The 26,353-nt window shown below is 37.1% G+C and overlaps 3 protein-coding genes across 8 annotated transcripts; 1 reads left to right on the forward strand and 2 right to left on the reverse strand.

Moving 5' to 3' along the window:
• Window positions 1-25,415, reverse strand: LOC111430271 (acyl-CoA-binding domain-containing protein 1-like). 5 transcript variants are annotated; one of them, XM_023066452.1, is made up of 8 exons: window positions 25,233-25,366; window positions 24,086-24,847; window positions 7,719-7,931; window positions 6,865-6,970; window positions 6,646-6,746; window positions 3,902-3,993; window positions 811-908; window positions 1-509 (listed from the first exon to the last, which is right to left on the reverse strand). In XM_023066452.1, the coding sequence occupies exons 2-8, from the start codon at window positions 24,784-24,786 to the stop codon at window positions 339-341; spliced, it is 1,482 nt and encodes a 493-aa protein (XP_022922220.1). In that variant the 5' UTR covers window positions 24,787-24,847; window positions 25,233-25,366; the 3' UTR covers window positions 1-338. The 5 variants fall into 5 exon arrangements, with proteins under 5 accessions (XP_022922220.1, XP_022922219.1, XP_022922218.1 ...); XM_023066451.1 differs by having other exon boundaries at window positions 24,083-24,847; XM_023066450.1 differs by having other exon boundaries at window positions 24,080-24,847.
• On the reverse strand, window positions 10,373-14,258 carry LOC111430270 (importin subunit beta-1-like). The gene is made up of 3 exons (XM_023066448.1): window positions 14,120-14,258; window positions 11,191-13,622; window positions 10,373-11,101 (listed from the first exon to the last, which is right to left on the reverse strand). Exons 2-3 carry the CDS (start codon window positions 13,605-13,607, stop codon window positions 10,903-10,905), a joined length of 2,616 nt encoding a protein of 871 aa, XP_022922216.1. The 5' UTR covers window positions 13,608-13,622; window positions 14,120-14,258; the 3' UTR covers window positions 10,373-10,902.
• Window positions 17,908-19,689, forward strand: LOC111430272. 2 transcript variants are annotated; one of them, XM_023066455.1, is made up of 2 exons: window positions 17,908-18,334; window positions 19,416-19,689. In XM_023066455.1, the coding sequence occupies exon 1, from the start codon at window positions 18,051-18,053 to the stop codon at window positions 18,309-18,311; it is 261 nt and encodes an 86-aa protein (XP_022922223.1). In that variant the 5' UTR covers window positions 17,908-18,050; the 3' UTR covers window positions 18,312-18,334; window positions 19,416-19,689. The 2 variants fall into 2 exon arrangements, with proteins under 2 accessions (XP_022922223.1, XP_022922222.1); XM_023066454.1 differs by having other exon boundaries at window positions 17,913-18,334; window positions 19,411-19,689.
• Window positions 25,416-26,353: the final 938 nt, after the last annotated feature.

Raw genomic sequence — 26,353 nt, forward strand, 5'->3', positions numbered from 1 at the left:
TGGTTGTCAAGTCCTATTCATTTGATATTAAACTATCAGAAATAGAGACAATTCCATGAACATCAATGGTGTCAAATTATCACACGGTATAATATCTACTATCTATTTTACCCTGAATGACAATATTAACGACAGAGATACATTACTGTCGTCATCAGCATCATCTGATATGAAACAGGTAAGGTAAGCATGATAAATACTCCAAATCTATTTATAATGAAGTTGTTAGGAAAGGCCATGCATGGGAGTATTTACATTCAAAAGGAACGTGTGGAATAATCAATTAGAAGATAGAAGGGAAAAAGGCACACTGAACATGGTAATCCATCCGCCAGTTTCTACTTCCCCGCAGAGACCATGAAAGGCCAGATAGATTCGCAAAGATCACAAGGTGACTTTCCATCATTATCTTTTTCGTTAATGTTGGCATTGTTCTTCACAAGATATTCAGCAATCGATTTTCTGTCGCATACAACGGCATAATGCAATGGAGTTTGGCCATCAATGTCCTATATCAAAGAGTGCACCAAATTTCATTCACGTAGGAAACGAAGGGTAGATCCAGTAGGACACTAGTACTAAGTAGTAATTTGTATAGAACTTTTCAAAAACAAATCTACAATCTAAATGCACAATTTTGCTCTTAAGGCTAGCCTTAATTAAGAGTCATTTCTGTTTAATATTGCCAGTACATTTGCAATATGACATCAGGAAAAATGCTTGCTACCAAGTAGAGGTTCGGATCAGTGGTATGAAAACATCGCAAACAATCTTGATCGGTAAATATAATGTTAAATACATTCTAGTTACCTTTTCATTGATATCCGCATTCCTGCTAACAAGCAGCTCCACAACATTAGAATGCCCACGATCCACTGCCCAATGCAATGGGGTCCGGCCTTCACTATCTGCAATCGTTCAAAAGAATTGTTTAGGAAAGATATTACTCAATATCATCCTTGAAAGGAAAACAAAAATGTAGCCACTCTAGCGTGTTCCTTGAATCATTTGCAAGAAAAAAATAATAATATACACAGAGAACGTTAGTAGAAGCACTGCATGACATGATATTTTCAAATTTTATTTTCATCTAAATTCAAGTTATACCCAGATTCAAGAAGTATTTCGAAATTTAGAATTCGAATATGAAGATACAGCTAGACCCTTCTCTCATGGGGATGGCATGAGACTTCCCCATACTAGAGTGCAGATTTAAATCTCAGCAAGTTTCAAGTTAGATGTAAGAATTTGGGGAAGAAAGATTTAGATGTTATCTGTTCAGAGGGTTTAGGAATGGCTCTTTACTAAACTTGGGACAAAAGAACATCAAACAAAAGAGGTCTTGTAGGAAAATCATGAAATTGGAGGATTTGAGAAAAATTGATTATCTATACCTGGCTATTAGAATAGTTTTTGTTGGTCAAACTTCCTCTCCTGGCATTGATCTTCAAAGAGTCAATAGCGCATCTACAAGCTAATAGAATTGGACATAGCAAAGGAAGCCGGGCACCTAATTGTTTATCCTTCTGGGTACTCGCATAATTTTTAAAGATCAATTGAGTGAAAATTATGTTAAGTTGCTGCAATGGAAAAACAGGATGGATGACATCCAAGGGTCGTGCATTCTGTTATGGGAAATACTTCAACGCACCTTCTCTCTTTGTTAAAGATGGAACTAGTGTTTGTTATTAGAAAGAAATGCTGAAGACGAAAGCATGGGTTTCCACCGGAATGCTGTAGGAAACGGAAAGGCTAATCATTTGAATATCTGTAAAGTTTCTCTTTCTACAGAATAGGGAAATTTAGAATTTGAAAGTCTTAGATGCAAAATTTAGGTTCAATTGGCTTCATGATTTAAAAATTTCTTGAAAACAAAATTTCAGTCTGAAACGTCAATTCTAGAAGAAATCTCAATGAAGAAGGAATGTGGATTGGCCCTCACTCATGAGTCATATTTTTTAGGCTTCACTCCAACCAATCTCCTGGATTCATGGACTTGGACATTGAGCCCTTCGGTCACTTTTACTTGCAGCTCTCTCCTAAGAGACCTAAATAACCTAAGGGGCATTTACCAATCTGAAACTTATAAAGTGATCTGGAAAAACAAATATCAGAAGGAAGTATCAATCCTTTGTACAGCAGCAATACCCAAGAAACAATGCAGAAAAGAAGCCCCTGGTTAGCTCTATACCCAAATTGTTGCAATCTTTACAGGCAATATTCAAAACCACAAGATCACACCTCTGTCCACTGTCCAATTGCTACTACTTTTTGTAGTAAAATCTGAGCTTCATTTGATTGGGTCCTGCCTCTCAATAAAACAATTACCTCCAATCTTCACTCCATTTGACTTAATCACCCTATCAAGAAAAAGACTAAAATATTTGGCTGAATATCATTAGAAGACTCCTCTGACATACTTGGATTGAGAGGAAATACAGAATTTTTGGTGGACAGGAAGGAAATTACCCTTATCTAATTGATCAGATCCTTTCTACAGCAGCCTCTTGACGTAAGTTAGAAATATGTTTTCTAATTACTCTTTAAAGGTTACATGGAGGGCATTTTTTGGTAAATCCAATTAGCCGCAGCGGGGATTCTCCTCCCTTTCTGTATATGACTTTATATTAATGAAATTATGCTTCCTTTCAAAGGGAAAAACTAAAAAAAAAGAAAGGAAATAAAGAAAACGAGGTATAGCACAAGCAAAAAGTAGGGGGGAAAATATAATAGGATGTAGCTAAAGCTATTCTGTGGTTAATTTGGAAGCACAGGAATGATAGGGTCTTTAAAGATAAGTAAAATTCTTTCGTTTATTTTTGTGAGCTTGCACAGTTCATGGCTTCCAAATGTAGCGGTTTCTTGTTTGATCAACCCATAATAAACAAAATTTTAAAATTTTAAAAATAAAAAACATAAAACAAACAAATCCAATTAGCTCGCAGCTCCCTCTTATATATATATATATAGAGAGAGAGAGAGAGAGAGAATGACGTAGACACCACCATACCATCATTACTAGTCATTGACGGAGGGTCACAATAAAATGTGAGGACAAAATGGGTCGTAGATTAGAGTGCAATGATGAAATTAGAAAAGCAAGCAGCAGATTAAAATCAAAATGATGTCATCATATTAGCCATTTGCAAAGTGGTATAATAGTACGCCTAATTGAATCATTCAATAGATAATGAAACTTGAACTACACAACGAAAACACACATCAACTCACCGGTTGATTTCTAATGAAGGTTATCTAAATAAAAATACATACAGTGCCACATCTCCAGAAGACAACTCAATCTTATCCACAGTTAGAATCATAATAAAAATTGAATTACTGGTTCAAAACCCTACGAAGGTAACCTACTTCTTAGAAACCATACATAATTCTTACAAACCAGGATTTAATTTGTGGCTCATTATTAAAAGTGGATATGCTAAACAATGTTTCCCTGATCAGAGGCATCAAGCTCATCATTAAGTCACTTAAAAGTTCTTTTGGAGAACAAATTTGGAAGCAGATTAACAATAAAACTAAGCCAGGTTGGCCTCATTTGCTTAGTTTTTATTTCTCCAATCCCAGAATAATTTGCTAAATATATCCATATCATAACAATACGTTTTCCTTGACTGTGAAGAGTCCTATAGAGGCATACTAACTTAATCAAGTCTACATGCCAACTTCGAAGATCATCATAAATCAATTCATTTACCAACCTCCATGACTCATTAGACCTATCTCATTTTTGGAAATAAAAAAATTAGGTTAAGAACTTCTTTCAATAAATTCTATTTTTCTAAGAGGTTACTGACTTTGTAACTCATGTTCAAAGACATTAAACATTAAGCACAATTGTATATTGTTAGGAACCAAAACAGAGACTGCTTGAGAAACGAACCCTTGATATTCACTGAAACGCCACTTTCTACACTCTTCAGCAAATTTTCCAATTCTCCTTCTCTAGCAAAGGCATGAATGGCTTCCAGCTCCCTGAAAGTTGAAACAATAATCTTTCAGTTGTGTGATTCCCTGTGTGGGCTTGAAAAGCTTCAGCAAAGATATACATCCAAAAAGGCTAATGAAGAATCCCTCCGTAAGCAGTAATTAACAATAAGACTCCAGCAACGGGGAAATATATTAAGTATCAAATATCAAATTAACAAAATATTGATGCCTATTTAAACAATGATAACAAAATGATGAAAATGGACAGCTACTCCACTCATAATAAATATCCCAAAAACATAAAATAAAGCTAAAAAGGGAAAGATGGAGGTGAAATTGGTATGAGGAATGAAAATGTCAAATCTCAAAATTAATAAAGCAATTAAAAAAAAAAAAAGAGAGAGAGAGAGAAGATAAAATGAAAAATTCAATTTCTTATAAAAAAAAAAAACAACAAATTCATTAATGAACAAAGCTCATACAGCCTTTTAAACTAATGGTATGATGATCAAGACAAAATGTTTTCATCATCAACACATTGAGATTGGCACTCTATTGTAATCATAGTAAACTAAGAAAAAACCCTAGTATATATTGTCAGTTCTTGAAGACTGAACTGGTGAAGGAATGCATGGTGATTATATATATTATATTATTAACCATTTTCATCCCTTTGCAAAAGTATTCTGAATCATTTTCGCTCAAACCAAGCCATAGAAGTAAAACATAGACCAGGTGCACAAGGGAGCTATAAACAACGAGATACAACAAGGAGAAATACAAGAACCAAGTGAGAATTAGAAAACAAAGAAATATCACCCAAGAAACAAAAGGAACCAACAGCCTAGAAGAAAGCTGATTTAACTCGGCAATTGTTGTTTATGTTCAATAAGGAATACAATGACCGAAGAAGAATTAGAGAGCTCCCCAATCTCTCCCAAAACACACTACTCTCATATTACAAAAAAGATCTGCTCCCTTCTCTACCTATTTCTTAGGTTTACATGATATATTCTTCTAACAACTTGCAAACTAGCTGCCCACCCCCCAACCTTGGCTTCCCTCAAAATCATCTCACTCCCGACCCCTCCTCCTTCCATACATCTTAATCATTGGATGCTGATCACAAGAATAAAAGAATGTCCAATTCCAAACACCTCCCAGGACCCTCTAAACACATAAAAGCTCCCTCTCCCTTCAAACCAGATAGTTCCAGCAGTTTTCGCACACTTCCAGGCCTTTATCTCAAAAGATGAATAATAGTTTCCACTAAGGAACCTATTAGAAGATTCAGTGGCAGGTGAAAGAGAAAAATAGCCAATAGCAAAACTTCCAAAGCAACATCCTGCGTTAAACAGTGTGAAGAGTAAGTGAACAATCTGCAGCATAGGAAAACAAGACTTTTCTTTCTCGAAATTGAAGGCTACCCAAAATTCTTGAAAAAACTCCAGCAAAATTGCAGTAGAATACCTCCAAAGAATATAATAAGATCCTTTACAGCCTACTAATAGAGAAAACCTCCACTAAGTTATAAGCATGAAAGAGGAAAACACCATGAACACGTGATACCAATTCTCTCTAATCAAACCAACCAAGAGAAAATCTGATCTTTTCCTAGGCTTCAACCTTCCAAAGCTTAGGAAAGACAGGAGACAGGAGGCTGACGGGAAGAAGAGAGAAGGCTAACATATAAAGACTTGCATACAGATACCAAAGAGTTGAGCAACCAGACTCTTCTATTGTTTTGAATCAGGGATAACACAACGCCACCTTTCAAAATCATCAATAGCTTCATACACCTTATCTAAAATTTGTCCTTCCACCATGAAAGCTCCTCAGTATAAGAATATAAACTTACCTACTTTGTAACACTTTTCTCGTACTTTCAACCAAAGTCGTGGAAATTTTTTTACCAAAGATTACTCTCTACATTGATGGAACAAATATCTTTTATGAGCCCTAGAACTTTTGGGAATCAAAAAAAATATATCTCATTCATAATGTTCCCAAGGATCCCCCTCTCACAAAATTCGATGAAGATCTTCACAAGATCATGTTTAACTTGGAGATGGTGGGAGGTCGAACACAATCCCCCGTCCCCCTGAGTGTAGTCTTCAGCAACCACCTAGCAATTCCAACTCCAAACCTCCACAAGTAAACTCCAACATCACTCCCAGACCTTAAAGAGTGAAAAAACTCATTCCACCATGACACATTATCACAGAAAGGTATGAAAGGGGTGACAAATAAAAAATGCTACCAAGTCGTCAGTTTCACACCAAGGAGCCAAGTGATTTATCCAAGATATCAGAATGGAAAGAGAGGTGTTGAAAACAACAAATCCAAGATGAAACTAGAACCTTCTTAATTTCATACCAAGGAGGACAATAATTAATCCTACATATCAGAATGGTGAGGACAATAATAGGATGTTTAAGGACTAAGGTAGCAGCTAGAGAAGCCTTTAACTTGGCAGCACTTCATTATTCCTATTGGCACTCTATACATAGTTCCTTTTGCATGTCTGTCAGCTCACATAGGATGCTTTACACTTCAATAAATTATAAATTTCTGTCTGTTCATAATATCAACGAAAGGAATATTTTGGTTTCAAAAAACTAAAAAGGGAAGGAAAAAGAACATGAAAATGTGGCTTATAAGTAGAACAAATATAATCATCATCAAAAGGAACCTTACAAATCATTCCCGGTTTCCTCGTATACAAAAGTGCTGAAGACTGGCCCCATAGGTCCTCTTGAATCTTTACTTTTAGCATCAGCATTTCCATCTTTGCTTTTCTGGTCCTCACAGGCATTCAAAGCTAATTATAAAGTGAATAAAAAATACAAACAAACAAACAAACAAGAAGCAAAGAGGTCACGTAAAGATGGTGAAATAAACTAATTAAGTACTCACCCCACTTGCACCAGCCACCCAAGATGGATACAACTCAGTAACGAGATCAATGTACTTTTGCATTGCTTCTTCAGGAGGCATAGCACCCAATTTCTGCCACGCTTGCCTGGTAAAGATAATTACCGATAAGTATACATAAAACACTCGGGCCAAAATGAACTATAACGCTGTTACCTCCTCACAGTCGATTTCAGGCATCTTCATTATTTCTATTTCGTTATTTTTTCATCATAACACAACAACATGATAACTCACGAGAAGAGTGTAAAGAATCATCCAGCTTAAAGACCAAGAAGTCTTTTTTTTTTTTTTTTTTTATAAATCCATATATATATATATATATTTGTGAGTGTTACAGCCAACAACACATCCACCTAATCCTATAATACTTGGTTGTCAAAAAACTAGGACTTCATTATCCCATACAAGTGGACTTTGAACTCCATAATCTTTCTTAAACTCGATAGAAATCTCGGCAGCATGTCTAGTTGATATAGTGACTCTTTTTCTACCCAAACTACTCGAATAAAATTCCTAAACGTACTTCATCACATGCCATTACTACAATGACCATGGTCCAAAGATGGATTAAATTGGACAGGATTTCCAAATATAGTCATCATTTAAGTTTTATCCCAGTGTCCACCAGTGAAAACCTGATAAAAAAAAGCTAGATGGAACAAGGATTTTATCTCCCTATCCGAACCCTTGTTAAACAATCCATTTCACGCGCATTATAATTAGAGCAGTAAACAATTAAACCAGTCTTTCACCCAGCAATCGCTAGGAACTGTGGTGACGAATCTTCGTAACGAATAGGTAAGGGGAAAATAAACGTAGAAAAACAGCAATACCACTTGGCCCGAGCTGTCATTTTCAAGGCAGACGGCTGCGGCGTGCTGCAAGGCCCCTCGGTAGCAATTTTGTAGTAGCCATAGAGCTGCAACTGTACTTCATTGGAAACCTTCGGTGAAAGGCGGTCAGCAGCAGAGGCGGCAACAAATGCAGTGGCAGCGCTAAACAGCTCGTCCAATTCGGTGCTCTCCACCCCTTCCCAATCATCATCAGTATCACTCCCACCAAAACTCTCATTCCTAACACTACCATGCTCGGCGATCACAGAGTCATCCTCATGCGCCAATCCGAAATCTCCCGAACCCGACCCGACGTCAGCCGGGTCGATTTCGATTGGGTTGGTTGTGGAAGCTCCTTCGCTGGATTTCGGAAAGGAAGTAGTAGTGGTACGAGAAATAGATAGGTTATCTTCCTTGAAAGAGACGACTATGGAGATCAACTTAGCAACAAGATAAGAGAAGATGAGGCCTATGAAGACGGTTTGGAGAAGGTCTTGCCAGTCTGCCATGGCGAGGCAATCGAGAAAAGGAAGAAGCAGTGGATACAATCCGTAGAGGATTGAGGAATGAGCGGAAAGAAGGGGGAAATGTTCAGAGATCGAAGAAAGAAGATCGAGGAGGTGTAAAACCCTGGAATCGGAACGGAATCTACGAGGAGGGAAAACGAAGGTGGGCGTTGGCGGAGGGCATAAATACCTATGCAACAAACACAGACTCTACTGAAAGCGGCGGCTTACACGATAGTGGGAAATCCCTCATCTCCATGTAATGTTCTCCTTTTACACGTGGCATCATCTTGGACGTCTAAACATGACACATACTATGTGATGCGAAGCAGGTGATTTATGAGATATGTTCAAACGCATTTGTTTATTTGGATTGCTCCAATGCCAGCAACACCTTTGTAATTCAATTTTCTTTTAAATAGTTACAATAATTTATTTTTAAAACTTGTTTCAAGTATAAATAATTATGAAATTAAATAAATATTTGTATATATAATTATATTTATTTCGATTCAATTCAATATAATTTCAGAGGTACGTTATTTAATAAATTTACAACCTAACCAAAATTTTAAACGATGGGTTAGGTTGGATTGATTAAATTTTATTTTTGGGTGAAATTAATAAAAATGTCTATAAATTTTATGCTTCTTCCAAAAAAATAATAATAATTTAAATTTCAAAAAGTTCAATATTTAATTTGATTTTTTTTTAAAAAAAATAAATAAATAGAAATAGTTAATATTTTATTTAAAAAATATTCATGCTTTTCACATTTTCTTCCTCCTTGACTTTGTTTCAAAATTTCAAAACATATTCAAAATTTTAAAAATAAATCTATCATATGGATGGGACGGTGAATAATAATAAATAAAAAGAACTTTTTTAAAAATATATATATATATTGAGGTAGGTATTAATAAACTTTTTAAAGTTCTAAAAATATTTATTAAAATACTTTTTAAAATTTAATAATATTTTTAAAACAAAATATTCATCTTTCTAATTCAAAACTAACATAAAAACTAACATATTTTATAATTTAATGGTGTTACAGAAACTTTAAAGTATACCATAAGATACTTTTGACACAAAATATAAAGATCTGGAATATATTTATTAAATTGGCCTGTTTAAAAATATCTAAAAAAATTAAATCAATTTAAAAATATTTAAAAAAATATTAATTACTTTTGATATTTAAAAAAGTAAAGATAAATTTATATTAATATTCATTGATATAGTGCCCAGGTCGAAAATAAAATCAATTATTTTAATATGGTATCATTACATTGTCAACCTAACTGACCAACCAACCAGAATCCAACTTCTTGACCAATCTGAAGTTTATAAATTGATATCATAGTTAAAAGATTAAAATATATATATTTTGATGAAATTTACTTAAGATGAAACAGTTGATACATGACAAGCCTAAATGGGAAAGGTTAAATCTAGCGCTCAAATATTATATCATAAACGAATTAGGGTATACATGATTAAGTTGGGCTGAAAGATTTTTTTTTAAACCAACCCACAAATACGTGAATAATTCTAATAAGACCAAAGTACCACTTAGACCGATGAATACTCTAAACATCTTAATATGTTTTATAAATTTTTGTCAACCCAAAGTTTTGCCCTATGAATCCGAAACTGAACCAAATCAGTTCGAGTTAAAAAAAAATGAACCCAACCCAACTCAACCCCTATTGGATTAGTCCACATTGTTGTGTTGAATGTAAACCCCAAAGCAAATTGTGTGAACACATAAACATTCTCCAAGCATGTACCAAGTGAAATGAAGTTGATTCAAAAATGGCTGAAAGAAGACTCATTTTTTTGAACTCGAACCAAATCAGTTGAGTTCAAAAAAAATAAACCCAACCCAACTCAATCTCTATTGGGTCAGTCCACGTTAAATCCTTAAAGCAAATTGTGTGTGAACACAGAAACATTCTCCAAGCATGTGCCAAATGAAGTTGATTAAAAAATGGCTGAAAGAAGGGTCTTACCTCTTTAAGATGTGATGGGAAAGAAGCTCAAGGGCACCCTTGTTGGCACCCGAGTTCATGCTATACCTTCAAGTAAAGAACAAAGGTGAGAATACAATATGAAGTGGAGAGAAAGAGGTGTGGAGAATACAAGGAGACCTTGAAATTCATAACATTGATGCGGAAAATTTTAAACAAAAAATATGAATGGATGATTTAGTCCTTAAATACAACCGCTAAAGGGAGTATAGTAGTTCAGAGAAAGAGTAGCACAAGGGTGTCTAAGCTGGTCAGCAGCATATAACAAGGAGCTAAACAGCTCCCTGCGTTCATCCATTTCCAACAATAAAGTTCAGTAACCCCCTCTCCTCCCTCCCTCTCTAGGCTAGGATTTATCTCAAATTAGAGATACATTTGAACCCACCCAGCCGTATAAATGACAGTACTTCATCGATTCCTCCTCCCGCCTTCTACTACCATGACAAAATGAGAAGTACCGACACTTCACGTTGCTAATGCAATAGTTAGCAATGCCTTCATGATGATGCAAGTGTTAGTGACAACTGGGAGCGAACAGCTTCCGTTGTCTTGTATTATGATGCAATCTTCGACCTTCGACCCCGACTCAACTCAACACACCCAAATGCATGCAATGACTCAAGAATATGCCAACCAGCGAAAGCCTCAAATGGAAATGGCACGGCTGATGGCCAATTTGGCCCATTCAGCAGATTCTTTAATCAAATGGTCATCTGAGGACAAGCATTCCCTTAAAAAGTCTTTGCTTGACACAGATTGCTGTATCAAAGAACCAGCATTGCTTCCCAGTGTGTCTGCTAGATCTCCAAGAACCCCAATGGCAGTTTTCATCACGATCTCGTCCCTACAGAAAAACCAAGCAAAGCAAAAAAAAAATATAAACAAAAATCCAATTCAACAAACCAGATAGAGAGAGATCAGCGAAAAACTCACATGTCTTTCCCCATGTATATACTATCCAAGAACTGAAGTATATGCGGAGCATAAGGGATCAAGAGCTGAGTTTTTGGAGAGCTTTTAAAACCCTGGAAGATCCCTGAATACGCTTCCAAAATACCATTTCTCAAAGAGTTGGTGTAGTCGGTCATTTCGTCATCTGCACCTGCAGTATGTGCAGATAACTCTGCTGCCCTCTGGAGCATTGGCATGGCATACACCAAGTACTTCTCAAAATTCTCCCCTATAGCCAGAGCTATATCACCAAAGCATGAGAAAATCGGGGGTTTAACAGAGCGATGCAATTGATCACTAGACAAATTCTTAAGAAGCTGAGCCATAATCCCATCACAGAACGGCAAAATCTTATCTTCTAATGCCCTGCATACATCCCCTACAACACCAACAGTGACAGCACAAACTTGGTACTCCTCAAAATTTTGAAGACCCATTTCTATATATTTATAAAACTCAGTCATGTATTTAGCAAAATCTGGGCCTGTTGCATAAGCAAGGGCACCAATGGCAAGCATTGCCTCCTCATGAACTGTGGCGTTTCTACAAGCAAAGACCCTGAGGAAAAGACCCATCATATTATCCGCATACTGCATGAACATATACTTGGTAGCATCTGATGAACCTAGCTTCTGAATAAGAACTTGTAAACATCCACAAAGCAGGCCCTGCAATTCACCTTGTCTTTCCCTTTCATCAGATGAGAGCTTTTGCCCCTCAAGGGTATTATGCAACTCCATCATGATGACAGGTACCAGTTGCAGCACCATCGATGCCGTCTCATCAGTTGCACACCTTACAACTTCATTCAATGTTTCATATGCAGCAGTCCTCAAACGCGATTCGCCAGCATCCTCTCTGTGAGTAACATTTAAGAGGGCTTGAACTATTTCTTGGAAATAGGAAGTTAAAGGAGATGATACACCAACATCTTCGTATCCCTGAGCAAGAAAATAGAGAGCACCACAGGCTTTCTCTGCCACATTTGGAACATCTTTCATGCTCTGGAGCAGAACTGTTATGATCTGTTGACAGTTAGTCTGATTAATAATGGGTGTATTTACATCTGAACCATGAAGGAATTCAAATATCCGTCCAAGGGTCCACGCAGTTGTGTCCTTCACATGGTTATTTGGGTCTTGTGTTAAGGCGGTCAGCATAAATGTCAAGGCCACATTAACAATTGGCATTAACTTTTCTGGGGCAGGACCTTCAAGAATAGAACCAAATGCATAAGTTGCTGCCTCCCTCTGCCTCCAATCAGACTTGGTAATGTTCTCTTCAATGAATGGCATAACAAGTGGGACAATCTCATCTCCAACAGTTCGTGCAACCAGCCCAAGACACGTACCTCCCGCCATGGCAATATTCCAAGCTCCTTCATCTTGATCCTGGTCCTCTTCTTGCTTCAGAAGTGTCTCAAGCAACATGGGCACAAGAGCAGGTAGTGCCTGCTTGATAAAACGAAAGCATGGAATATCAGAATCTCCAGTAAAATCATCCCCATATGCTTCCAAGATATCTATCTCCTCATCACAAATAGAGCTCCAGAACTCAATAGCTTGAAGTGCAACGGGTTCCTCGTCTTCTCTAACAGCCTTTGCAGTAATGCCAAAAATATCCTGGATGTATCTAGCTAATTTGTCATAGTACGTAGAAGCAATGGAGACCAAGCACTCAAAAGCTGCTTGTCTTATCTTGACTTCAGGGGATAAGGTGGCCTCGCAAACAACCCTCATAATATAATCACGTTCCATATCATTGCTAAAGTTTGCCTGAGCAAACCCCAAAGCATTATACAAAGAACGAGTGGCAGCAAGTCGGACATCGTTGTTCCCTTCCGATGCATTCATACCCTGCACAACAGCTGTCAATATCTTATTCACTTGATCTTGATCTATCACATCTGGAGAAACTTCCTCACACAAATAACCAAGGGTTTCCAAGGTGGCTTGTTTGATGTGAATTGATTGTTGATGGACATTTAACAAAAGTGAACCAATCAACTCAGGCCACTGCTTATGAGGCAACTCAATGCCTGCAACTTTAGCAATAACTTGGGATGCTGTTGACCTAGCATCAGCCACAGGCGAAGAAAGAGTACTCAACAAACATGTCTTTATCTGGGTTTTGGCGTTGCCGTCCAGTGACAACCATCTCTGGACAAGCTCAAACTTCCTATGCTGTTCCTTAGCATCCAAGGCATTCTTAAGTATCAAACCAGCTAATTTTCGGCTGTCAACTGGCTTCTCTTCATTCGCTAGTTCACCAGAGAGTGATAACAAGAAACTGGGAAGGTTCTGCTCTTGGAATTGCCTTAAACTATCTTCTGCCTGCTTCCTCACAGACGCGTCTATCGCCTGAGCATTTAGAAGCACCTGTGTAACTTCCATTGCCATATTTCACCAAAGCACCTGAAAAACAAGCAACGGTCAATCACTAGTTCACTCGAAAACCACCTTAATCCTCCCAATCTGATCTAATCCAGAAGCCCAAAGAAATATCAAGCCTCATTAAGACAAATGGCACCAAAAAAACAAAATCGAAAATCTCAACAATACAGACGAATCATTAAAAAAAAACCCTAGCCAAACTTCAACTAATCCAACAAGAACCCACTGTTACTCCAACCAATGAGACCAAGCTTCAAGCCTGAGACCTATACCATAAAAAACACGGCAAGAAATTCTCACAAGATCGAAACGATACACACAGACACTCAAAACAAATTCCACGCTTTCCAAAAGAACACGACACTCAAATCAACTAAAAGCCACCACAAAAAGCTATACACGATATAAGAAAACCAAGAAAAAACCATACGAACAAATCATTGATGCGCAGATCAAAAGGCACAAATACAGTGAGCACATTACAGAGGAAAAGCCGCGGTTGAGCAAGAAACAGTTACCTGGGAGTAGAAAATTGAGAGCTTTCGAAGAAGGCACAGGAAGAAGATCCTCGAGACGGCGTTCTGAAAACCCTAGAAGTGGAGAAGCGAGAGGAAGAGGAGGGAGAGATGAAGTGCAAAGTGGAAAGATTTGAAATACAAAAACAAAAACAGATTGATTTTTTAAATAGTAAATATTTCCGGGAAGTTATACAATACAGTATCTTCCATTTTGGATTTCTGTGTCTGACCCATCCAACCAATCAGAGTTGTCGATCAAGTCAAGTCAAAGTAAGAGACCATCTTGATCGACTTTTAGCCGTTGGATTTGCAGAGAATAATTTTTCAAAAAGCGTTAAACAGTGAGACGGGTCTTAGGAAAGCAAGAGTTCAAATTTGAACGATGGTAAGATAACCTAGACGTTGTGTTGGAACAGACAACAGTAATGTGTGCGGCCGTTACTTGAAATTTAGGATTTTAATATTATTTTATTTATACATCGGTCCCATTATTATCCTATTATTTCTCTTTAGCCCCCACCAATAACATATTTACATTACCAGTCCTTAAAATGTATACCTATTTCTATTAGTTTAATTATTACCTCATCATTCTTATTTCAGGACAAATCAAAAATCATCATTTTCAAAATTAAGTTACTAAATATAAATCAAATTCAAATTTTTTTTGAAATTCAAAAAACTAAACGCGAATGTAGGGTCAAAATTATATTTTGAGTTTTTACTTAAAATAGTACGTTTAAATATAAATTAATTATCTGATTGGCAAAATAAAATAACATAAATTTTTTTATAAATTAATTTTTTTTAATTTAGATTTGAATTTTTTATCTTTTTAGTCCAGATTCGTAATATACGGTTTTCTTCCGATTTTAAAAATGATGAAATTTGTGGGAATGTTTAGAATAAATCTCAATAATCAAATATATATATAGTAAATAAATGTTTGTGTGACAAGCGTCAAAAAATTTGAAAATCGTAACGCTCTCGGACAGAAGAAAAAAATGAGTGACGAATTCTTACCCGGTCTAAGAAAATCAAAGGTCCGCTTCCACAATTTCATTTATATCGACATTCCATGCCTTTAGAGGTTGCTTTGTTGTGTTAGGTCATTGATATGCTTTTTTTTTCATCTGTGAAATGAGAGTTGTTGCGGCAAGATGTTCGTCTTTTGTAACGTGTAGATCTATCATGGAATCAATCATTTGCTTCATTGGTTCCAATGATGGCACGTGATAAGGCAACTTTAATCCTCAACCCAACGATTCAAGTTTTGGTTGAAGAAAAACTATTGAATCAAAAAATTAACACCTCTTTATACAAAATTCGGATCAACCCAAGAGATAACCTAGACTTAGATTACCTTCATTTATCACAAATCTGATTTTTTTACCTTTCCCACCCAACCAACTTAAATAACAATACAAAATGACCATAATATAAAGTTTTTTGAATAAGGATAAGCAGCTAAACCAACTAACGATGCAAAATGACCATAATGTCTCTAAGTAGCTTACCTTCCGTTCATGATCACGACCTCGGAAGGTTATAAAACTTTAAAATAGGCTTTATTTTGTGATGTCTAATGATATTGTAAATTTTTAGAATCATTGGGCCAAAGCTCGTGGGACATTCAACGTCCTCTAAATAACTCAAGATTTCAATTAAAAGTGTAAGGACATGAAGGCTTACCTAGGATTCCAAGAAGTTTGGATCAAGTTAAGAACTTAAACCAAGTTAGGAGTATAAGTCAAGGTTTAAAGGAAAGGACTAAAATGCCCCCGAACAATTAACCTCAAAGTTTACGCACCTTAATGAACTCCTTTAAGGCTTAAAATGTGTTTTAGTATCATGAACAGGGTGTGTTATAAGTTTTGTGTTAAAGTTTTAGTTAACGGTTCGATTTTTAAATAATCAGGTTGCTTCCCTAAATTAAGATGAGCGGCAAGTAAGTTCTTGATTTTTAAGTAATCAGGATGTTACCTCAAGCACACCTTAAGGACATGATTAGGTGCCTACAAATAGGTTACTTACTGAGTCTATGTACTCACTTCATGTTTTAGTGCCTACAAGTAATTAAGGAGTTGGTCGAGGTCGGTGTCATAGACAAGTCACACTATCGCCTCCAAAACTATTTTGTTTTAATATTTTTGTGTTTGTTCCTTATTTAAATCTACCTATGTATAACCTATATTTTGATATATATAGTAAATCAATTGTATATTATATTTTAAATTCTCCTTGTTTTTATTCGAAAAAATTTGAATATTTTATTACCCATTGAGTCAATCCTAGTCGCAATCTTGGCTTTGGACAAGCTCGAAAATCGGGTCATGACAGGAAACCTTTTGAAAGAATATATGATATGAAACTCTTGAGATTTGATTTAATAATTTTGTTGAAGAACAAGACTTGTAGATCTCAATCATCGAAAAAGCTCAAAAACGATAAATAATCAACTCAAGGGAAATTTATGAAACAGATTACCTTGATCATCAAGATTGGGAGCAAAGAAACTCGTAATTCGAATCACTCTATAGAATAGCTTGATCAAGACTACTTGAATGTCTCTGACATGCAAATCTAAATATAAGAAATGCAAATGAGCTTGAAATGCATATGAAACTTTTTATTTTAATAACAAAAAAAAAATCTTCGATACTAAATAAGAACATTAATGACTAAGACGCGTTTATAAGAAGGGTGTGAAAACCTTCCACGACAGACGTGTTTTAAAGCCTTGAGGAAAGCTGAAAGGGAAAGCCCAAAGAAGACAATATCTATCTGCTAGCGGTGGATCTGGGCCTTTACAGTAACTCTCATGCCCATCAATACCGTAATAACCACTAGCTAAGTATAATTTTTTTGGTTCATGTTTAATATATATAATATGCTAAATATTAATATAAACCATTCGAACTAAATATTTTTTCTTATTATATTTAATATATCTAATTTGAATCTTTCAAATTTTTATTAATAATTAATCATTTAATAATTATAGGTCACCCCATAGACTTAGTGAGACTTTTATGCATTAGGACACTACCTTAAGATAAGCTTTAAGATAGTCCTTGGTTCTTAAACAACGCTGAGGCAACCCTAACCTAAGTTAAGCCCAAGGTTAGCCCTTGATTTTTTAATATTCCAAATGCTACCTCCCAATAAGTTTTAGGATAGCGCTTGGTTTTCAAGTAGCCAGGAGGTTACCCTAACTCAACGTAAGCTCAAGGTTAACATCTTCAAGTAATTAGGATGCACCTCGTAATAAGCTTAAAACCAAGAGACTACCCTAACTCAAGATGAACTTGAGGTTAGCACTAGACCTCAAGATAAGCTGTAAGATCGCCTATGGCTTTCAGGCAACCATGAGGTTACCCTAACTGAAGATGAGCTCAAGGTTAGCCCTTGATTTTCAAGTAACCAATATGCTACTCTAAGATTATGAATTAAGACAAGAAACAAGGTTTATCGTTATTCCTTGGTTTTCAAATAATCAGGAGGCTACGAAGGAAGTTAATCAAATATATTACTACCCATGCCCTAAAAGAGCATTACATAAGATAGATACAGTAGGTTGTGATCCTCACATATAGTTGTTAAATGTCACAACCATACTAAAAAGAGAGTAGATTATGAGCCTTACACCGACAGACATAGACAAAGACAAAGCAGAAGACATTAGCAAAGACAAAGCAGCTACGTAATGGCCTTGGATTTTAAGAGGCTTAATTTTAGGTATAGATAGAAGTTTTGAAATGGTCGTAGTAAACTAAAAATAGGATAATAGAAATTTAAATTAAGAAATTTTGAAAAAAAGGGATTTCCCCAAAATTCTCATCCTCTTTCATCCTTCTCCTCTGTCTTCCCTGATTTTTATCTCTGTTTTCACAGAAGATCTAAGGCAGGCAAGAACGAATCCGCCATAGCCATGGAGAATCAGAGCACCTGCTTGTCCTATGAGAAGCTCAACGGAGTGGCGACCTGGGTAGGCACCAGCGTCGCCTCCGCCTTCTTCGCCTCTCTCGAGAGTTGTTCCTGCATCAATCTCTCTACCTCCGACGACCACGAAGATCCCGACGAGGCTCACGATCGCCCTCTCATGTACTGCACCTCCACTTCTTCCTCCGTCATCCGCAGCTTTGAACCGCTTCCCCCGCCGGTCAACGACGTCGCCAATCTTCCTGTCTGAGCGCCGCTCTCCGTGGATCTGAGGTCGTTTCCTAATTAGGTTTTTTTCAGATTTCTCACGGGATTGGAATGACTTTCTGATTTTTTCTTTTTAATATAATATTCGTCTTTGGTCTTTGCGTTCCATTTACTTTCTGATTGAGGATTTTGTGCTCGACCAGTGTTCGTCGTTTGTTGATATCTTCCTCTTCTGTGAATTACGACTGGAATGTGTAGTAAAAACTAACCGGATGCACATTATGTTACTCTGATTCGTGTTGGTTCCTCCGATCGGTATTCGAAATACATCATTCATAATTTCGTTCCTCGAGTAATCGTTAAATCTATGCGTGGTTTTGATCATTGCTTTCTTGGAGCTGCATGATTTCCTGCCGTCCTTTGTCCATCGATTCTGAAGCAAAATTCTTAAACCGATAAAGAATTCTTGAACTAAACCAAATAGAATTGGTATCAAGATGAATATGGTGTTGCTGGCCATTGGATTAGATGGAAAGTCACCCACCATTTCCCCGAGTTTCCGCTTGGTGGTGCGGTGATCTAACAAAAGGAATATATCCTTTTTCTATTGAAATTCTGCAGATCTGAGCTTCCTTTCTGCCATTTTTGTTTAGAAAATTTGAAAGCATGCCCACTTGAGATTATTCTGTCCTTTCTGCCTGTTTCTTCTCGTTCTTGATTGCTTGTCATGATTCATAATGCAGTTAATGATATGGGGTGTCTAGGAGTTGGATAACATAATCTGAAATGATACAACATTCGTACTGTTCTGTCATTCATTTCATTGATCTAAGACATAAGAACACCTCATCAATTGTCATTTTATGTCTGAAAACACAAGGCACTGGATTATAATATTTGATGAAACAGAGAGATAGAGAGATAAATCTCCCTCTACAAGAAAAACCAGATTTCAATATTGAACAACATGAGTGAAGAAGCTTGTTCTTGAGAATTTAAAAACAAAAGTGACAGAAGAATGGAAGATGTTACATATTTCTATGTCTGCTTCTTGGGATTTGGAGTTTAGATCTCAAAGGGACATTAGTTTCTCTTATTGTCAGTACAGCTAATTGATTCCAATCATTTGCTTTCTGATTCAGTGCAGGAACATGGCCACACAAACAGCTTGCCTAGCAGAGCAGAGAGAGCTTTGACAGAAATGGCAGAAGAAAGCAACAAGGGGAACAAGGAAACTGCAAATAAGCACTTGTTAATTCATTATTTTAATACCAAATTCTCAGTGTAAAGAATATTTAGATTACTTTCACACATAGAGAAGCCAAGAACAGATTTGTAACCAATTTTTTCTCAAAAGTAAGTAAATGTATGAATGAATCATTTGAATATGATCAAATCCCATCAACATCAAAGTCTAAGGATTTGTTGATATTATATTTTATGGTAGCTTCTTCTATAGAACATGTTTTACAGGAGAGGGGAAAATGAAAGCAAAGCCTGCACAGAGAGCTTTGTATTTACAATAGATGGAACTCGAAGGATGGATTCTAAATAGCTTAGATCTAAGAAGATGTTGAATGAATAACACAACCTATAATCTCTGTTAGCAAAAGGGTTGCTGTAGACTTGTGTTAGTGTATGTAATGATACAGCAAGCAAACAGAACAAACTTGTTCTTTCTTTCATTTCAAAGACCAGCCTGGCAGGTATAGTCTCATCAGAGACGATATCGACCGACGACTATGTTTGCCCCACGCTCAAATCCTCATGTCTCTCGTCGGCTTGATATGAAGCAGAAGCAATACAAAATGGCCCACAAGATACCAATTCTCCTTCAATCAATTCAGACCACCAATCTTGATTTCCTTGACCATGTTAGAGCACAAAAGGCAAGAGGTAAGGAGGATAAGAGGTCCTCCAAGCCCCCGCAGTAACCTGTATCGTCGAGACAACTTCTCGTATCAGTGTTTGAATCATTTCACATGTTCGTTACCGACTAGCAGCCATACTCAAATCACAGCATCACCAAGTCTATGATTAAACTGTCTAGAGAATGATTGACAAGAGGACAATCCAGGTAAGCTAACCTTGGTCACGAGCTGATTCGATGTCGTTTTCTCTAAGAGACGATCTAGAGTATCAGAAAATACATAGAGATGCTCGACGAATCCCAACAACGATAACGTATCAGCTATCAGTTCATTGCAGCTGGTGATAACATTGGTTGATCATCAAAAATGAGATCAGACTTCCATCACAGCTTATACTCAGCGAGGGGGCACCAAAATCTGAAGAGATCACTTCATGTTTTTTGGAAAATCCTAAAATTTCAGACAGGTACAGGCAACCCATAATTGTGAAACGACCTGATTCGTCCATCCGATCCTGCAGTCACGATGACCAGACCCCATGCATGAGAACTCGATGTATTTTGGCAAGACAACTTCAGAAATTTATACCGAGATTTGTGCATCATAGATGGTTTCGTTGGTAGGCTCGAAGTTGGGAGCTTTTCCTCGGGCCATGTTGCAGATCCCTTAGGGAAGGATTCTAATAACTCTTGGCTTAAAGAGAAAAACGCGGGTGATGGAAGCGGGAAAGTTTCAGTAGAACTCCTCCGCATGCCAGAAAAACGTCTTTCCTCCGTGTTACATCTCGAACCACACCACGGTACTGCAATGGTTCCATTGGCGGAGAAATATTCATACGACTTAATCTTTTTCACCGGGGAAATAACAGACTCGTTCTTATAATTGCAGTTCCATACATATACATTAGAATCCCCACTAGCTGAGATAATATGTTTCCCATCCGAGGTAAACGACGCAGACATCTGGTTTCCGGTATTACAAGGCCCTGAACAGAAAGGATGAAACTTGCTTATGAGCAGACATGGAAGACAGGATACGACGAACGAACGAACGACACCATTTGGTTTAAAAGCAAAATCTTCATAATCGAAACAACCAAACAAGCCGACATCGCACCGAGCATTACACAATGCAGTAAAACCTCCCAACCAGAACTAACCATGCTGTTGATACTTGATATAATGAAGAGATCAACAACAAACAAGAACAGACAGGTGCATACCCTTGTACTTCTGGATCACATTTAGCCCTTCAATAATTCGGATTCGAGAATCGGCAGAGCTCACCATTATTCTGCTTGAATCTTCTGCAGAATACTGTGGCCGAAGAAAAAAAAAACGAGTAGAAAATATTAGCAAATATAATATCGAAACGTGAATTAGAACATTAGTCGAACGAACTACCTGAAACCCTGTTATCTTTTTACTGGGCGACTTCTTCTTACTGGACAAACATAATGTGGCGTCTAACTCGAGGTTATTATCACCTAACCAAAACAAATCGAGTGATCGGTTTAGACAATCTTTCTCCAAGATAAATAGCAATTCCATCCAATTGTAGTTTAGTATTCATTTGTACCAAAGCAAAAACCCTACAGTTGATTATATTGATGAATACTCTCTTCTGCAAATCATTTTCATGCATAAAATCCTACTAACTACTCCTCCGAGGTAATAACATCATATCGTTGGTATGCGTATAAATAGATATACGGGAGTATTCGTTTATTTCATTGCAAACTTAAGACAATGGCACACTAACGCCCAATAAAATTCTCGGGATTTTCTTTTCTTAGATATCAGTTCTTCGCATCAGAATGATACAAGCATGTAACAGCACAAGCCCACAGCTAGCAGATATTGTCCTCTTTGTGTTTTTCCTCCCTAGCTTCCCCTCAAGGTTTTAAAACACGTCCGCTAGGGAGAGGTTTCCACACCCTTGTAAGGAATGCTTCATTCTCCTCTCCAACCAATGTGGGATCTCACAAACCACCCCCCTTGGGGGCCCAGCGTCCTCGTTGACACACCGCCTGGTGTCTGGCTCTAATACTATTTGTAACAGCCCAAGCCCAAAGCTAGCAGATATTGTCTGCTTTGACTCATTACATACCACCGTCAGCCTCACGGTTTTAAAACGCATCTAATAGGGAGATGGTCTAACCCTACTTCAACCAAAGCACCGTCCGGTGACTGGTTTTGATACTATTTGTAACAGCCCAAGCCCACTGCTAGCAGATATTGTCCTCTTTGGGCTTTCCCTCTCGGTATTCCCCTCAACGTGTCAACTAGGGAGAGGTTTCCACACCTTTATAAGGAATGCTTCGTTCCCCTCTCCAACCGGCATGGAATCTCACAATTCACCCCTCTTGGGTGCCAGCGTCCTCGCTGGCACACTGCTTGGTGTTTGGCTCTGACACCATTTGTAATAGCCCAAGCCCACCGCTAGCAGATATTGTTCGCTTTAACCCATTACGTACCACCGTCAGCCTCACGATTTTAAAACACATCTAATAGGGAGATGGTCTAGTCCTACTTTAACCAAAGCACCGTCCGGTGACTGGTTTTGATACCATTTGTAACCGCCCAAACCCACCACTAGCAGATATTGTCCTCTTTGGGCTTTCCCTCCCGAGCTTCCCTTCAAAGTTTTAAAACGCATTCGCTAGGGAGAGGTTTCTACACCCTTATAAGAAATGTTTCGTTCTCCTCTCCAATCAATGTGGGATCTCACAAAGCAAAAGGTAAAACTAAAACTCCCCGAAGCTAACATATACCACTCATAACATACAACGCTATCCATTGTCACATATATATGTCAGCAAGCAAGCAAACCAATAGTTCGTAATCACAATAGATAGGGAGCAACAAAATCAAAGAACAAAAGATAAGCCCGAGTTGCAAATTAATACGACAAACGTACCTATTACTTTAAAGAACCGGCAAGTACCGTTTATGGAGCCAACAATTCCTCCCTACATTACGAGATCGAAATACCATTAACAACGAATCGAACTTCGTAATTTCTACAAAACAAAAGATTCAAGCAAGCACAGACCTGTCCATCAGGATGATAAGACACTGCAGTGACAATTTCCCTAATGTCAATCCAATCAACAACTTGACTACAAGGAATTCCCCAAATACGGATCTTTCCATCTATTGAACCACTGATAAAGTAATTTTCATCCATGGGATTGAAATGAACACAAGTAACTGCAGCCAACATGAAAAAAGCGAGAACAATGAGAGCCGCTCGTTAAGAATATGTCAACAATTTCGATCACTCTATGAACAGAAACGACTTACAAACTCACCGTAATTACTATGTGAAAAAACTCTGAGACAATCATCGGATCCCAATCGCCAAAGTCGAACGGTTTTATCGACTGATGATGACAGAAGATACTGCACGAGGAAACAATAACGTATGATTACCAATGCATAAACATGGTTTAGTTTCTAGGAAATTCATAGCATTGCTACTTACATTGGTTTTTGACCAAGAGAGATCCAAAATCCCACCGGTATGTCCATGGAACTCGTGCAACGGTCTCTCCAAGATCCTGAAGACTTTCGGTGGAAATATTATACAAGCTGATTCCGATGTTTTCCTCAACACCATTGCGTTAGCCATCTTCTCTTTCTCCACAAGCAAAGGTCTCAACTCCGAGAGACGATTCACCGTGAAGTAAATGCAAGATGGATCGATTTCGGGGATGTCAGATTCGTTAGATCTCTCGTCTTCAATCACTTGCCACAATTTAACAATCCCGTCGTCACCACCGGTAGCAAGATACTGTCCATTAGGACTAAACTTCATTGTCAAGATAGCACCTTCATGTGCCTTCATATCTTGTCCCATATAAAGGGCTGATAGCTCCTTCAATTGCTTCTTGCACTGTCGAACCTTCACCCTCCGAACTCTCGACCCTGCAGCTGAATCATCATCATCATCATCATCATCAACCACCAATCCTGTTGACTTATCAAAAATGCAGGCTGCCGATCGCAATTTCTTAAGCCAACGTTTGTTGACTCGTTGTTCTGTACGCAACGGAATGTTTGCTCTCTCAGCCTCCATCCTCATCATTTGTTGGAAAGATGGTGAGGAACTCGAAGTCTCCTCAAGCTCAAGCTCTTCAGCCATAGCAAACCGAACAGAGTTGTTTCGATCCCCATTTTTCGTGCTAGATTCTCCATTAATCCCATCATCCATATACATAATGGTATTCGTTGAAGTTATCTCCGAACGTTCAAAATCATCACTAGACCAACACGACATCGAAGATCGACCCGACCAAAACACATCTTCAAAATCAGAGGATTCAGCACAAGAATTATCCCTCAATCTTCCTCCATCCCCTTCTCTCCAATCACTCCACAGAGTCAGAGAATTCCCATTACAAGGAAGAGTTTGATCTAATCCCAACTCCATCCATTTCAAAAACTTCCTCCGACGCTCATGAACACTCTTGGGGCTTTGGTTCCATACATCATAAACCAAACTGCCATCAACCCAGTTTTTGAATCTGAGATGAGTATCAATGGCCGCCTCAATACCATCGCAATTGAATTCAGATATCGAAGGAGCATTGATCTCTTGAGCATCAAAATATGGGCATTCTTCATCATCACTAAAGCTACCCATTGTTCCTAAGAGTTCCACCCATGAAATCGCCTCAAGAACACAGCATTATAACGAATACCCACTACAAAAAAAACCCAAATAAAATTGAAATGGAAAACGCAAATCAGTTCAAAAGAACAAAAAAAACTAATAAATTAAATAAGAACAACATGGATCCCAAGCGAAACCCATTGAACCTGGTCTAGCAGACAAGAACAAAAAGAAATCATCAAAAATTGTTCACAACTAATGGGGGAAACACAATTATAAAGCAGAGAGAAAGAATTAAGAGACAGAAATGAGTTCATAACACACTCACTCGAAAACCCATAAACAAAAAAAATGGAAGATCACAGGAAAACACGTGAGGGGAACAAGAATGGAGAAAGAAAAACGAATGATTATAAGGGGAAAAAAAAAAGACGTAAAGGGTTTGTTTAGTAAGGGAAAATGGAAAAGTTTCTTACATGGGGATGAGGGGTTTTTCGATTTCTATGAGATCTGTTTGGAGATGGAAACCGCCATGGCAATTTGGAGCTCTTTTTGGACTCTCTCTCTCTCTCTACACCAGAGAAGGGTAGTAGAAGAAAGAAGCACTAATTATGAAATGGGGAATTATCTGCTATAACAAAACCCATTACAGACAAAACAGGAAGAACAAATAATTTTATTTTCTAATAAAAAAATGAAATAAAATTGAAAGAAAAATTAGTTCCTCGTAATTCGTGGTTTAATCGACCGCGAACCCGGATTCCAAGACTCGGTATGTTTGTGCTCTTTCTCTCTCTATTTTTTTTAAAATTAATTATTTTAGTTAATGATAAATTCATATTTTGGGCGGATATTTCTTGATCTAAATAATTAAAGCCATAAGTTTTATGATCAAATTCAAGATCTTAAATGGGTTTATTTTCAAATTTTCAAATTTGAACAAATTAATAATAATTTATAAAAAAAAAACTAGTAAAAAAAAATCAAAATTAATTGCTTGAAATAAAAGCTAGAAATCATAGATTCTTCGTCTCCTTACTAAATAAATAAAAATTTAAAATATGACTTTTTTAAAGATTTGTTCGGAATATTAAAATTTTTAAAAAGGATGAAATATATATAAATTTTATAGAGGTGTATTCGGGATTTGAATTTGAATTTGAAGGAGTTAAAAGGATGAAAATAATTGAAATGATTATTGAATGTCTCCATTTAATGGGTAAGATTTGAATAAATGCAATGGAAAAGTTGAAATAATTAAAATTAGTAAGCATTTAATTAACAAAAATTGGGAAACAATTATGCTTTCTTTTGTTATAAAAATTGGAAGGTAGGAGTAGTAGGTTACCCAAATTGTTGCTTCCTATTACATCATTAAGTCAATACCTATGACTTTTTGACCTTTCAATTCCAATCAAATTTTAATATAATCCAATTAAATTTTTTTTTTTTTTGTTCATACGGTCAAAGTTTAACTCATTTTATATATATGATCTTAATGGAGGTAAGGTATATCTTGTTGAATCAGTTTTTTTGCCACATCGCGTATAACGGGAATCGAACCCCTTCTGTAGTTGGCGGGCGTATGGAGAAGGGT

The sequence above is a fragment of the Cucurbita moschata genome, unplaced genomic scaffold (genome assembly GCF_002738365.1).
Source record: "Cucurbita moschata cultivar Rifu unplaced genomic scaffold, Cmos_1.0 Cmo_Scf00033, whole genome shotgun sequence".
NCBI classification, from domain to species: domain Eukaryota; kingdom Viridiplantae; phylum Streptophyta; class Magnoliopsida; order Cucurbitales; family Cucurbitaceae; genus Cucurbita; species Cucurbita moschata.

Excerpts from the sequence above, each read along its gene's own strand:
- LOC111430270 (XM_023066448.1), bottom strand. The coding sequence starts at position 13,607 with ATGGCAATGGAAGTTACACAGGTGCTTCTAAATGCTCAGGCGATAGAC. Across the intron at positions 11,102-11,190 it reads ATATACATGGGGAAAGACAT|GGACGAGATCGTGATGAAAA; the intron begins GTGAGTTTTTCG and ends GTTTTTCTGTAG.
- LOC111430272 (XM_023066455.1), top strand. The coding sequence starts at position 18,051 with ATGGAGAATCAGAGCACCTGCTTGTCCTATGAGAAGCTCAACGGAGTG.
- LOC111430271 (XM_023066449.1), bottom strand. The coding sequence starts at position 24,786 with ATGGGTAGCTTTAGTGATGATGAAGAATGCCCATATTTTGATGCTCAA. Across the intron at positions 23,544-23,625 it reads TCTCTTGGTCAAAAACCAAT|TATCTTCTGTCATCATCAGT; the intron begins GTAAGTAGCAAT and ends TTCCTCGTGCAG. Across the intron at positions 23,352-23,452 it reads TTTTTCACATAGTAATTACG|TTACTTGTGTTCATTTCAAT; the intron begins GTGAGTTTGTAA and ends TGTTGGCTGCAG.